Consider the following 13,780-nt stretch of genomic DNA (forward strand, 5'->3'; position numbering starts at 1 on the left):
TTGAGAATCCAAAAGTTGGATTAAGTTCTATTAATTTAAAGGAGCCACTAAATCACTTGCTCTAACATTCTCAAACATGGATTTTTTTTTCTACTCCCTGTTCCACCTTGAATAAGGCGAGGATAAAGTTACAGTCAAGTCCCACATAACAAAAAAAGTCCTCATCTATATTCCACTGGCAAACTGAAACCGGACATAACTATTTTATCAGCAAACATCTTGCCAGTTTTGGGCATGACATGCCAGTGCAAAGTCAAGTTGAATTCTTTTCCCTGGAGATTGCTTCCCTGCACAAGGAAAAAAGAGGATGTAAAGCCCAACCAACCACAGAGAACAGGGGGGGGCAAGGGTCAATTTTTCATCAGCAACGGGAAGAATTCATCACCAAAGAAGCTTACCTGATCAGTGAAACGATACTTGTTTGTTGTATGAATCCAGAATTTTGCATGCTCTTTAGAAGGTATAATACCATCCCACAGGGACACCTGCCATAAGATAATACTTTAGATCAATCAGAAAGTTCATATGCATCGGGAATCTGAGGAATGAAGCACAGTTATCATTACATGCCTCTCAATGTTTAACATATATACATTTAAGTGGTAGTAATTGATCCTCTAAGTTGACATTATATTAGAGGTTTAATAAAAAATGGAAAAAGAATTGGAAAAAAGTAAGAACATCAGATCCCCCCACAGCATGGTAAAAGTAAAACAACAAAAATCGGACATGACTGACTAACAACACAGCCAGGAGTTCAGTTTGTATACTGCAATAACCATCACTCAACGTGCAACTTTATGTGTCAAAAAGTCAGCCCACCAGGCAATTTACTTTCAGTGCAGAAGTATATCTTGGATAGACTGATGAGCAATGTACAAGTCAGGTGGATTTCACCTTTTTCAAGGTGAAGTTTGATAATAGCTTCATCAGTTCATCATAATAAATACCACATGTAACTGAACAATGGTTCTTTCCGGGTCCAAAAACTTGACAAAACAGCAAACTGACACTCAAATGACTTCAGATTTACCACAATTAATTTTTCAAAGACTTAAAACAGTTTCACAATCTACTATTATTATTATTATTTTTTGATAATTATTTCAAAACCTACAAATTCAGCAGGCAACAGTTTTAATATTCTTCAACATATGTAACAATTTTCCATTACATTTCACCAGCTCCTCAGAGGCAAAACTCTATGAAGAACAAACATGCAGAAATCAACAATGCCTTGTAACAAACTACTTGGGGCAATCATACAATAGCAAGTTTACAAAATGACATGGGAACCAAAAACATGTTTGGTTTGTCTCTCAAAACATGTTTTTGGAGAAAAAATTCTAAAAACATGTTTGGTTGAAATTTTTTAAAAAAAATTTCCAAAATCACTTCTTTCTACCACACATCAATCAATCACTTTTTCTCTCTTCTCTCCTTCTCAATTACTTTTTCTTTCACACCCAAACGCACATTAATGTGTACTATTTGAGCGGCGTTGTGTTTTACCCATCTATTTAACTACAAAAAAATATCAAATCATCCCAAACTCCAAAACTATTTTTAAAATATACAACCAAACAAATTTTCAAATTTTCTAAACTCTCCAGAAAATTATTTTTGAAATAATATCTCAAAACAAACCAAACATGGCCATTATATATCTTGAGTTGAGAGTTAGATCTATGTATTTCAGACAATGATTTTCTTTTCCTCGGATCCATGATTTGACTTTTTTGATTCAGCAAAGGGTCTGTTTAACCTGTAATTTTTCAATGACGACATTGGTAATAAGTTCTAACGAGGACATGAGTAGATGTGTATATCCGCTTCCCCCAAAATTTTGGGACGGCAATATATTCACAAATTAACGAGTCACAATTTAATAAGGCCAGTGGTAGTTGTGCATAGCTGCTTCTCCCAAAACAGACCCATAAATTTCATAAATAACCTAAACAGAACGGTTTTTGAGGCCTCGCAATTCTACTACTACTTCCTAGCAAAAACATTAGATCATGCGTTGCATTGCATAAACATTTCCGGAGTTCAAAAAGATACACGTTATGCATATGCCTCTTTGAAACATAATCCAATTTTAAGTAAGATAGTTCTTACAATCCCTACCCAAAATCTTATCCTTCTGGTTATACCATTTTCAATTAATAATTCATCATTTGGTTAAATCACTAACAAAAGCCTCCTTCACTTTAGATAAATTCCCAATGATTTTTCCAATTTCAGATCTTGCCTAATGACTATAATAAGAGGCAAGTGGAGATAATCAAAAGCTGTGTGTGTACTCCTCACATGGTATCTTACCTCGTCTTCATTCCATTATTTCATGTTTCTTGTCAATAACCTCTTCTCATAAAAAAACTCAGCTTCCACAATGATCATGGTTGTCAGAGTGCAAATTGAATCGTGAATCATTTTGCCAAAATAGTGAATCGTTACATTCACTTTAGTTAACATAATATGGAATTTTATATATGTATATATATAAAAAAAAAAATACACTGTTTAAAATGAAATAAATATTAATATAACTAAATTGTATATATATAAAACCATGTATATCAATATAATTAATTGTTTTTTTTTTTTTGATTTTGCAAAAATGATGATGTTTCATGAATTATGGAAACAAAACTGAATCGCAATGAATCATAGTGAATCGCAATGAATCGTAAGATTCAACAATACGAACTTAATCATTTTGGTTGAAACTCATCAAATTGCATAAATCAAATTGTGAATCATAAGTTTCTAACAACCATGATAATAATGACCTTACGAAATTTGAAATGAACCCCAAAGCTAAAGTACATAATATCACTGCCCATTTGAGATCAACTCATAATAAAATGGTGATTACCTGATTCAGGGAATTTTGGGGCGTTTCATACTCAGCAGCTAAAAATACAAAAACCTGCAAATAGAAAATGAGATGCAAATGAAATTTTAAACAAGATTCAAGGTACTATAAACTACCAAAGGTTGACAAGCTGGTATGAACCTACTATATTATGCCGTCCTGAAATTTGCACCAATGTGTCAGCTCAGCATCTCTCAATCGATTACATTAAACTTTTTTCTTTTAATAATCTGTCGTTTTTTTGTTTTGTTTTGTTTTGTTTTTTTTATTCTCTCTTTCAAATTCCCAAGAAAGTTAACCTAAAGTGTAAAAGAGAACCAAATATTATAAGAATCCACTGCGTCCCCCCCTCCTAATAAGCTTAGGATTATTTTAGCATATTCATATATTCTTTCCTTAGGGTTTTATTGGTTTATTGGTTTTAATTATTGCCTAATGGTTTAGAAGAGTGTCAACATCATCACTTTGCAATGAAAATCAAGAATCCTCGTAGATTCACACAATTTAGTGTCTACAGTTAATCAAAGTAGGTGTTTGGGAAGTTGCTATTTTAGTAGGCTATTTTAGCTTTTGGCTAGTTTAATAGGCTAAAATATTTGTGTTTGGGAAGATGGTTAGATTTTTTTTATAGTTGGATGTAATGTTTGTGAGAGAAAAAGTGAAATGATTATGAATTTGATGTGACATTTTGTCTTATTGGCTATTTTAGTCTATTTTATCTTTTTGTGAATTTAGCCCAAAAAGCAAAAAAATAGCCTTTCCCAAACAAGGCCAAATTTAAAAGGCTATTGAAGAGTTGACCATCTCTGAAGTGCAGTACGCTTTGGGGTTGTACCCTCACAAATGTTGTGCTTTGGAGTAGTACCATCAATTAAGCATCTAGTGCTTCAATGGATGTGCTTTTATGTGCACATAAACCTAAGAAAAGCCATTAAAAAGGGTTCTTTCATATACATGTAATGAGTAGAACAAGCTGCCACTCACTTCCCTTCCTCTTCCTTCTCCTTCCCTTTCTATGTCCTACCTTTTACATTCCTCACTTCTGTCCTCGTTGAGGACTCCACCCACAAGTCCACCACCACCACACCCCCAAACCCTACCAAACAATGGCAACAGACTAATAAAATCAGCACCAACATGGAAAGCACTTAACTTGCTGCATTTTCTTTAATTCTTGATAGTGGCTGAAGCATCTGATTAGTCAGTAATATACTTCAGAAAGGTTCTAAGCCAGATATGATTGTCGAACCCAATGATAATAATTTTAAATTACTTTATTTCTTTGTCCTCTTCTTACTTACTCTCCATCAGCACTCTATAGATTTCTGAACAAGTTTTTGATTTCAGGAAGTATGCACTCTTAATCTACTAACAATGGCAACAGACTAATAAAATCAGCACCAAGCTAGAAGAAGATAAGGATTTGTAAAGAACTGAACCTGCTTTGTATTCCATGTAAACAATGACTGTAAGTTTGCTGATATATTCATTGTCATGCTGACCTACAGAAATAAAGGGCAAAACGGTTCAAATCAAACAAACAGCTAAAATATACATAGAGCCTCTTTTTTTCACTTATTCAATATAAAAATACCAGTATGAGGGTCAGAAAGTGATACAATGTGATATGATCAACAGAACACAAATCAAATGGATAAGAATGAGAAATAACAACTAACTCGATGCTTACATTATTCATTAAGTCCTCTAGGTTTTCGGTTTCTTTCTTTCCTTCATTTTTTTCTCTCTGCTTTCTTTGATAGGAGTTTTGTGGAGTTTGTGTCTGTGTGCAAGGTTAAGGGAATCAAGCGACTAGCAACTAGGACGCAAGAAGAATCATCCCAATTTGTTAATGGGGAACCAATGGTCACGGTGCTCAAGTACCAATCAAAACCACCTTAGCATGGTGCTTGACACTAGCCAAAAAAAAAAAAAAAAAGCATGGTGCTTGACATGATTGACTTGTTACAAACTTAAAACACAAATCAACATTTAAATGTCAAAGTCAACAAGGTGCTAAGAAATTGTCCAAAAGATGGTGTTCTAGGTATAAACTTTATTACTTCTTAGAATCAAACATTAATTGCTTAGCTAGTCTATTCTCTACTACACCATGAAGCTCATAGATCATTATCCTGATTTTGGTCATGTTAATTAAAAATGTTTAGTCCTTAAAAAAGTCTAAGGTTGCGTTTGGTAGAGTTTTGTAATTATGATTTGAGAGTATGAGTTGTATTTTGAGTTTGTGAGGTTTGGAATTATGATTTGAGTGTGAAATATTTGTTTGGTAAAGAGTTTTGAAAAGAGTTTTGAATTGAGTGGGGAATTGTTGAAGTGGCATTTGATATTTAATACAAAAATTTACAACTCATAACCAAACATACAACTCAAAATTAATTTAAAGCACATAAAAAATTTTAAAAAATTCAGAAAATATTTTTTTCGAATATATAAAAATTAACATTAAAAAAATAATAAAAAATCACTGTTCCTGTCAACCGGCCGGACGACCGGTTAGACCAAATTTGGAAGAAAAAAAATCCAAAAACCGCGCCTCAGACAGAGTGTTTTGTGCAGAGTTTGGGAAATGTGTTTTGAGAACTCTAACCAAACATGATGTTTGAATCAAGGTGTAGAATCATGATTACAAAACACAACCAAACAGAGCCTAAGGTTTTGTGGTCAACTATCTAAACTATTCAGAAATTAAATATACTTGAAATTTAATTTCATAAATTCTTTAACAAAGGAAAGAATCATAATCATGAGTTGATTGTCAGGCTCTATTGAGCTGGTTCACTTGATACACTGATTGAGAGTTCAAAAAATAGAAAACCAAATGTAGAAATTTAATGTATAAAGAGAAATAGAGAATTGTATTATTGATTCTTGTATTGATACATATTCTGTCTATTACAAATGGTTCCTTATATAGATGTAGGTGTAGTGGATGGTGTGTAGTGGATGGTGATAGTGGTGTAGTGGGTTAGGTTTAGTGGAGTAGGTGAGGTGGTAGTGGTGTAGTGGGTTAGGTTTAGTGGAGTAGGTGAGGTGGTAGTGGTGGTAGGTGATGGTAAATTCTAACAGCCCCCCGCAAACTCAAGGAGGATAGAAACTAACCAACTTGAGTTTGAAGAGAGGAACAAAACAAGAAAATACATAAAAAAAGGATAGGAGACACTGTATGGTCGTGTCAGACCGTTGGTGAAGACACTGGATGGTGGTGTCATAACGTTGTAGAGGACACTGTATGGGGGTGTCATAACGTTGTAGAGGACACTGTATGGTGGTGTCATAACGGTGTAGAGGACACTGGATGGCGGTGTCAGACCGATGTAGAAGACAGTTTATGGGGTCATGTCGGACCGTTGTAGCAGACAATGTTGTGACAGTTGTTGTGACAGTTTACGGAGTCTTGCTGGACCCTTGTAGAAACTAACCGGAATCAATGTCGGGACAGTTTACAGAGTCTTGTCGGACCCTTGTAGAAACTAACCGGAATCTATGTCGGGACAGTTTACAGAGTCTTGTCGGACCCATGAAGGAGCTAACCAGAATCAATGTCGGGACAGTTTACAGAGTCTTGTCGGACCCATAAAAAGTTGCACCCTCAAAAGGTGTGCCCAATCTTTCAAAAGGCGTGCCATAAAAAGGCGTGCCCAATCCATCAAAAGGCGTGCCAAGTTGTCGGGCGTCAAGAGGCGCGCGATGCGCGTGGCTGCCTCGGCTATATAACCAAGACTGAACCTGAGGCTGAGGCAGACAAAAAGCTTCTGAAAATCCTCTGAAAAAAATTCTTCGTTGTCTGAGACAAAAAAACCTGCGAAAATCCTTTGAAAAACCCTTTGTGTTCTGAGAGAGATACTCTGTAACACTCTGTTGCCAATACTTCTCTGAAAGTACCAGTCGGAAATCGCTGCTTCGCTGAAACACACAGCAACCCAAAAACATGGCCTCTTCTTCCCGTTCAGCTACCCAGAACATAGCCTCTTCTTCCCGTGGTCTGCTCACTCTCTTTCCCGACCTCAACGAGTCAACAAGAGAGATAACTGGTGCGGTGGCCTGTGAACCTCAACCAAACACTTCTGGTTTTGCTCCGTTGAACTTTCCGATGCGGTCGGTGGAGCAAAAAATGGCAGTGCAAACGGATATTGAAGCTAATCAGTATACATTGAAGTCCTGTGTTGAAACTATGACTGCGGTCACAAACTTGTCGCACCGGCTGCAGAGTAGGACAAATGAGGTGCAGCAGTTAAACGCCCAACTGGCTCTGCTCCAACGCATGTATAAGGATGCGCGAGCAGAGATAAGTGTGCTAAAGGCGGAAAATAAGGAGCTGAAGCGGAAGGCCACCGTTATGTTCCGATTTGGAGGTCCGCCATATGTTGTAGTGGAGGAGCAGGGTGGAGTGATCGTGCCCAGTGGAGTGGGAAACACGGAGGCAACACCGTCAAGGGCCGCCCAGGACGGAGGCAAGAAGAAAAGACCGGCGGAATAGGCGAAAAAGTGAGGTCGGTGGGTGGCCGTCTACAGAAAAGAAAACAAATCTTGTGGTGTTGTGGTTTGTGTTGTTGTGGTGGTGGTTTGTTTGTTTTTTTTTTTTTTTTTTGTTAAAATTGTGATCGGGGTTGATCCCTGAGATGAATAAAAGATGGTTTGGTGTGCAAAGCTATATGGTATGAATGGAATTTGAAAAAGATTAAAAAATAATGTGAAAGAAAAATAAAGAAAGAAATAATAAAAATATATTTGAAATCAAAATGAAAGATGGGGGAAATAAGGAAAGTGGTTTGGAGAAAATAAATAAAAATAATGGATTTTGAAATCAAACGGAGGAGAGAGAGGGGACAAGCCCATGTGAGAGAAAGAGGGGAAAAATGATAGCCGATGCACCCAAAAATAATCTAGCTGCTATCCACAGGCGCTTAGGGGAAGGAAATGGTAGCAACAGACGGCCAACACCATATATGGCTATAGCAAAGAAATGGAGTATCAAGCTCAATAGGCTAGGATTTAGACCAGAGAGTAAAGCCACTGGTCCTGTTGAACACACACCTCCAAGGCTCAAATAATCAAAACATGCTTCACGCATTTCCTTCCTTGCTTGATCAGGAGATGCACAAAACACCTTATACAGGGCTCCAGTCATTCCTCCACCAGTTAAAGGATGACGCATGTTGAAAGCATCACCTATTAATAGTGCTCCAGGAGTAGGGTAAGGAGCAGCTGGCATACTTCTATTGGGCATTGTTCTAATACTTCCCTTATCAATTGCAGCTATAAATGAATCATGCAGCTCAGGTGGAACCTGGGGAGCCACCAGAGGGAAGCAAAGCCGAAGGCTGTAAAAGCGAAAAAGGAAAAGAAGGCTCCGGCTAAGACAAAAGCTGCTGCGCCAAAAGCTAAAGCCGCTGTGAAGCCCAAGCCAGCGGCAAAGGCCAAGCCAGCTGCGAAGCCAAAAGCTGCTGTGAAACCGAAGGCTGCTGTGAAGCTGAAAGCTGCAGTGAAGCTCAAGGCTGTGGCGAAGCCCAAACCAAAGCCGAAGGCGAAGGATCCTAACAAGAGGCAAATGAGCATGGAGGAGAAGCATAGATTGAGTGTTGGGTTGCAGAGTTTGCCCTAGGAAAAGATGCCACAGTTAGTGCAGATTATGAAGAAGAGGAATTCACATTGGCCTCAAGAGAGAGGATTTAGGCAGTGATGGGAAGGTATGTGTAGAAAATAAGCGGAATAGGTTGAGGTCCGGCGGGCGGCCAAGGCGAGGTTGCCGCCCGCCGGTGAAACGAAAAATACTAAGTGCTTAACCTTGCTCTGATACCATGTAGAAATTTAATGTATAAAGAGAAATAGAGAATTGTATTATTGATTCTTGTATTGATACATATTCTGTCTATTACAAATGGTTCCTTATATAGATGTAGGTGTAGTGGATGGTGTGTAGTGGATGGTGATAGTGGTGTAGTGGGTTAGGTTTAGTGGAGTAGGTGAGGTGGTAGTGGTGTAGTGGGTTAGGTTTAGTGGAGTAGGTGAGGTGGTAGTGGTGGTAGGTGATGGTAAATTCTAACACCAAATAAAATAATTACTGTCTCAAATAAGTTGCTATCAGTATCATATGCGATTTTAGTCACAGCAATATATATCACCAATACCAATTTTCCTTTTTCTCAAAAAGAAAAAACTGTATCGGACAATAAATGATGTTATAGATTGTAACCAACATTAAATGACAAAGAAAACCTAATATTCCAAATTAACTACCCAGTAAAATTTTTTGCCTCGTAGTGATAAGTAAATTTGGTCTGTAGTATCTGAAATGACACCAAAGTCTAAAAAAGGGAGACTGCTTAGTGACTTGGACAGACAAAAGTTTGTGGGGGTGGTACTGATTTGAATACATGATTGGGAAAGAATTTTATTACCGACACCAGGCAGGAAAAGCAGACTTCTTCCACCTGACCAGCTTTGGAATAATTCTTTGCTTGTATTTATGGTCTTGATGAAGTAATGGCAGGTAAATTGGTGGCACTTGGAGAGGGTACAATAAGCAAACTTTGGTACCTTCCCTTCCAAGATAAGTCAGAGAATCCTCAATTGCAGCAGTGTAACAACTGTCCACATTAACGATACTGAGGGAAACCTGTCTCCTAGTTACCATTGCATATAAAGCTAAAAGCTTCATAGCAATCTAACCTAGCAGAACAACTTTTTGGAAAGACCTCAGAAACAATTTAAAGTTTTGAATTTTATCAATCCAACCTAGCAGAACAAATTAGGCTTAGTTTGGCATAACTAAAAAAAGTCAAAAAGTCATTATCTTATTTAAGTCACATCATCTTATTTGAGTCACATCATCTCGCTACCATATCACTTCAAACTCAACCCATACCCAACCCATATTTCATAAAAAGTCAAAAAATGCACTTATTTAGTTTATCCCAAACAAAGTTTGTAATTGATTCAATATTTGCATTTTTTGTTGGATTGGAAGATAAACCTCAACAATTGGGAGAAAAATTAATAAAAATATAGAAAGTCAAAAAGAATTAAAACTCTTTTTAGCTCTCCTATTCCTCATATAGCCAGATGTTGAAATTGCAGGAGTCAGAATTTGAACCAATGTACTCAAGATTTTTATTTTATGCCAAAAAATCATATTTAAAGCCAAATATTTCCATTAGTTTTACCTTCTTATTTGGTTTAGCATTACTAGTTCCACTTTGAAGATAAATTTTTATTGAAGGTATCGTATTTTCCAAGGTTTTGGAGAGTCATTTGACAACGTGTGATTCATGCTTCGATGTAGTTCCTTTAAGGGAAAGGAGACAAACAATTCCTAAAATAAATATCAGCCAACAAGGAGAAAATAATCACAACAATGTTTTGGTAGGCATCCATATCCACAGAATTTCACAGCTCCCTTTGGTTCTCAGTGTTGTAATTAGATGGAGAAGAGAAGAGTACTAGAATGCACAAGAATATATCTAAATCTAATCATCCTCTTAGAATCCTTCATTGGCTAACCCTTTGTGGATTTGCTTTCTAAGAGGGCCTCAAATGCCGAGATTTAGCAGTGCCAATTAATGCTTCCTCAAGGACTTTAAAGTTCAGTTCTTGTTATTCCTTGTTTAATTTTTTCCAACTTTTAACAATCTCTTCATATTTTTTTGTATAGCTTTCCAAATTAATTACAAGCCCTGATTTTTGCAAAAGGACAACAATTACCTGGTCCATCATGCTCGTACAGATATACATATATGACTCACAAACTTGTGAAAGTAGTAAAGAACAAGAAAGTTATCCAAGTATCAAAATATCTTATTTATATGAATTGGAAAGGAAGGATTATAAACCAACCAAATTCAAGGCTGATTTTTAATTGAGGGGGAAATCCATGCTGTTGCTTCTACATAAAGGTTAGTTAGGTACTTATTTTCAATCTCCAAGTTTTTGTTTGCTTGAAATGTTGACTCAAAATTAAAGAGTACTAATTTTCCAATTTATCAAATAGGGGTCCACTGGATTCAACCTATCAACTTTAAAACTGTGGTTCAAGCTTGAAGATAGCTACTTTGCGCAAATAACGCCAAAATGTTAGATCTATCTCCAATCTAATGGGAACTAAACTGGGTGCACTTTTTAAATTTTCATTTTGTCTAACTGCTTGTCAATTGTTGGAGTACAAAATTTTCACTGTAAAAAGTTTTATCTCAAACTATTTGATACTCATGCTAAAGAAAAGACTTAACCAATTCTTACACCAGCCCCTTACAACATTCATTATATTAAGATATAAACCCATCAAATCAATTAGCAAGCCATTAATCACCCATGATATCCAAACCCCCAGAACACTATTCTTGCACTGTCTAACAGCGTTTCTGATATATGCTTTAATGTTTCAAGTGAAATACTTCCCCAAGCCTTATATGCCTTCAATCAGGGGATTCCATCCTCATATGTCAGGCTTCACAACAAAATAAGCAGCCAATCAAGCAGCACATAATTCCTAGAAAGCATTGATCACATTAATTATAAAGCTCCCTACAACTGACCAAATATACAATTCATGGGGGGACAAGGAAATAGATCGAACTGACCACTGGTGTGTCACCTTTCCAAGGGAGGAGAAAAAATGACTATATATAATAACAAATTTAACAACCAAATAAAATCCTATCATTCAGAGATTTATTGGAGCATATAAGGAACCAACAACCCAGTTTGGTCACATCTCCATGAAAAGAAAATAAAAAAAGAAAGAAAAAAGAACTGATGATTAAAACATATAGGGAAACACCATATGCACCTTGTTGCATGTTTTTGTGGTGTGTGACGTATTTTTGTGATAAATGTTATATATTTTTCTGGTAGAAGTTACAAAAATTACTGGTTGAGAAATAAAGTTACGCAATTTCATGGTATTGTTACACATTTTGTGATTAGAAAATGTTTGGATAAAAAAAAAATGTAACATTACAACAAAAATGCGAAACTTTCATTTCTCAACCACAAATTGTCATAACTTCTACCAGAAGAAAATATACCATCTACCACAAAAATATGTAAGACACATCACAAAAACACGTAACATAAAATCAATTAACCCTAAATTGACAGTCTTGCAACCAAAGCTACTTCACAAACTAAAATACACAGAATGATATATTACAAAGAAGTAGAACAATTACATGATAACCCCAATCTAAATCAATCTCTAGGCATCACAAAACCCTAGACGTACAGCATTTGAGAAAGCAATCAAGTTAAGGCAAGCATTCGTTACACAAAAATTTGTAGGAATTGAAATACCTCGTCGTTTCCTTGAGTAGACTTCTGGAACCAATTGATGTTCAAGACCTAAAATCAAAAAACACAAAAGAATGAATCAATCAATCAAGGAGAGATGTGGAAATGATCGAACAAATAGGGGATCTAGAGAGAGAGAGAGAGAGAGAGAGGACCTTGACATGGGAGGAGGGAGAGGGAGAGTTGAGATTGTCGGAGAGAGAAGACATGGCGCAGATCAAAGCGAGCAATGTCACGGCGAACGTTAGCAAGGCGTTGGCTCTGTATCCGAACGAATGCATTTTTGCTCCTCTTCTTCTTCTTCAACTTTGTTTGAGTTCGTGAGTAGAATTTTTACAACACATTACAATAAGAAGAGATTAAATAGTAGGAAATTACGAATCAAGTAAATCGTATTTATATTATCGTAGACTGGAATAGCACTCGAGAGAATTGAGAAGTGGCTTGCTGCTGCTGCTATTGCTGGGTGTTTCGGAATGGGCCTGGCTTTGGTCAGTCCACCTTCGGATTGGATTGGGTTGTTGGGTTCGTGGAAGTTCAGGGCGGTTTGTTTTGAAAATTTGAATCGTTCAATGTGTAAAATTCGTTGAGTGCTATATGCTTGTGAAAAATCATGTTGATCGGATATCGATAGCTATGTGATCAAAATAGTTTTTTATCAACCATTAATTTATTCACCGTCCATTTTGTTTTATACAAAACTGATTTGATCACATAACTATCAATATCCGATCAACGTGATTTTTTACAGGCATATAGTATTCGACAAGTTTTACACATTAAACAATTCAGATTTTCAAAACGGGACCCGTCGTGGGCCTCCACCGACCCAACAGCACTGTCCAGTCCGATGGTGGACTGGACCAAAGCCAAACCCTTTCGGAATTTGGTTATTTTGAGAGGTTATTTTAATTTTTAGTTATTTTTGTAGGTTAAAATAGTTATGTTTGGAAGGAGAGTTGAATTTTTTTTATAATTAAATGTGATATTTGTAACAGAAATAGTAAAATAATTATAAATTTAATGTAATATTTTATTTTATTGACTATTTTAATTTATTTTATCTTTTAATATTGTTTTAGTCCAAAAGCTAAAAAACTTATTGCCAAACACCCGTAAACTTGCTTTGAAATTGGTTATTTTAGTTGTTTTTAATTATTTATGAAAATATATATTCCTTCTCTCCTATTTTGTTGGTGCATTATTTATTTATATATTATATTGACATGGGTAAGCCCATAAATGTTATAATCCATCACTTAGAGCCCAATACATAATTCAAATACTAAAACCCAACGTTGCTGGAGCTCAACATGGCATTAAGAACCAATGACATCTAAATACGTGGCAAGAGAAGGACAAGCCATATAAGCAGACAAAGGTCCTGTAAAGTTACTGCACTGCACATCAGCCATTAATGAAGCCCCTTACAGCATTTATTACGATAACTCCTCCCCGTCGAGACAGAACGGCTTCACCATGAACAAGACAAGCTAGAGTATAGACTTTCGGACAAGATGACAGGTCGGAAGGGACAACGAAATGATTACCAAAGGATATAAGTAGACATCGAAGACAAGAAGAAGGCTAAGTTTT

At 36.3% G+C, this 13,780-nt stretch overlaps 1 protein-coding gene across 1 annotated transcript; it reads right to left on the reverse strand.

Annotated features, from left to right (window-relative positions):
- LOC114312368 (signal peptidase complex subunit 3B) lies at positions 1-12,616 on the reverse strand. The gene is made up of 6 exons (XM_028258603.2): positions 12,340-12,616; positions 12,188-12,235; positions 4,318-4,380; positions 2,879-2,932; positions 399-485; positions 1-287 (listed from the first exon to the last, which is right to left on the reverse strand). Exons 1-6 carry the CDS (start codon positions 12,463-12,465, stop codon positions 162-164), a joined length of 504 nt encoding a protein of 167 aa, XP_028114404.2. The 5' UTR covers positions 12,466-12,616; the 3' UTR covers positions 1-161.
- Positions 12,617-13,780: the final 1,164 nt, after the last annotated feature.

The sequence above is a fragment of the Camellia sinensis genome, chromosome 2 (genome assembly GCF_055761805.1).
Source record: "Camellia sinensis isolate YWXY chromosome 2, ASM5576180v1, whole genome shotgun sequence".
In the NCBI taxonomy this organism is placed as follows: domain Eukaryota; kingdom Viridiplantae; phylum Streptophyta; class Magnoliopsida; order Ericales; family Theaceae; genus Camellia; species Camellia sinensis.